The sequence below is a fragment of the Parus major genome, unplaced genomic scaffold (genome assembly GCF_001522545.3).
Source record: "Parus major isolate Abel unplaced genomic scaffold, Parus_major1.1 Scaffold584, whole genome shotgun sequence".
NCBI lineage: Eukaryota > Metazoa > Chordata > Aves > Passeriformes > Paridae > Parus > Parus major.
Window position 1 is genome coordinate 1 of NW_015379472.1, and position 1,124 is coordinate 1,124.

Genomic DNA, 1,124 nt, shown 5'->3' on the forward strand with positions numbered 1-1,124 from the left:
GGCGCGGGGTGGTGACACGGGGAGGTGGCACGGGGTGGTGACACGGGGAGGGACCGCTGGCACCTGCCGAGGGGGAGATGGGGATGGGATTCGGGGAATTTTGTCCGGGATCATGGAGCTGGAGGGACAGGGACAGGGACAGGGACAGGGACAGTGACACGGTGACCGTGTCCCCGCCACCCCTGGCCCCGCAGAAGCCCCAGCCGGACCCGAGGGCAGTGTCCCTGTGCCACCCAGCCGGGAATGTCCCCGCTCTGGGGACAAATCCCAGCCCCCCGCGGGGGCCACGGGCGCCGCTGTCCCCTGGGGAGGGGACGGGGGGTGGCAGGGCGGGACCCCCAGCACGGGGTGGCTGCTGGAGGAGGGGTGGTGGCCGTGGGGTGGCCGTGGGTGACAGAGGTGTCCCCAGGGACCATCTCGCCACATCCATCCCCTGTGGAATTGCCGGATCCCACGGGCGGAGCCGGGCCCGGAGCCCGCAGGGACACGGGGACAGCGGTGGGGACACCCCGGCTGTGTCTCCACACCCCGAACCCCCGTCACCTCCCGCTCTGGGGCTCGGTGACACCGAGACTTGGTGGCCTCAGTGTCCTTGGGATGGCCGGGAACGTTTCCCATGGACGCGGGGTGGGCTCCAGCCTCGGCCACCCCCAGGGTGGTGACACCGCCAGCCTGGCCTTGGGGACACGGTAAATCCCGTCCCCCGGGAGGGGTGGGGAATGTGGCAGTGCCACCTCCGTGTCCCCCAGAGCCGCTGGAGAACGAGTCCGAGCCGGGCAAGGCCGGGAAAGGCTGGAAGGGAGAGCCCGACCTGGAGGAGCTGGACCTGGACACGGCAGGTACGGCCACCCCGGGGACACCGCGGTGGCACTCGGGTGACCCTGGGGACAGTCACCGCCCTGTGCCACCCCCGTGGGACGTTGGTGGTCACCACCCTGCCACGTCCCTGTTGTCCCGTGTGTCCGCAGGGTGGGCTGTGTCCCCTGGGGTCACCCTGATCCCTCCCGGTGTCCCCTGAGACCATTCCATGTCCCCTGGGGTGACTCCTGTCCCCTCCCTGTGTCCCCTGGGGTCACCCTGATCCCTCCCGGTGTCCCCTGAGACCATTCCATGTCCCCTGGGGT

The 1,124-nt window shown here is 70.7% G+C and overlaps 1 protein-coding gene across 1 annotated transcript in view; it reads left to right on the top strand.

Moving 5' to 3' along the window:
• Positions 1–749: 749 nt before the first annotated feature.
• CILP2 (cartilage intermediate layer protein 2) overlaps positions 750–1,124 on the top strand; it is a gene marked incomplete at its 5' end in the record, with an annotated part of 8,359 nt that continues 7,984 nt past the window's right edge. Inside the window, one exon of the mRNA XM_015616656.1 lies at positions 750–839. Within this exon, the coding sequence (XP_015472142.1) occupies positions 750–839 (90 nt within the window). The remainder of the gene's footprint in view (positions 840–1,124) is intronic.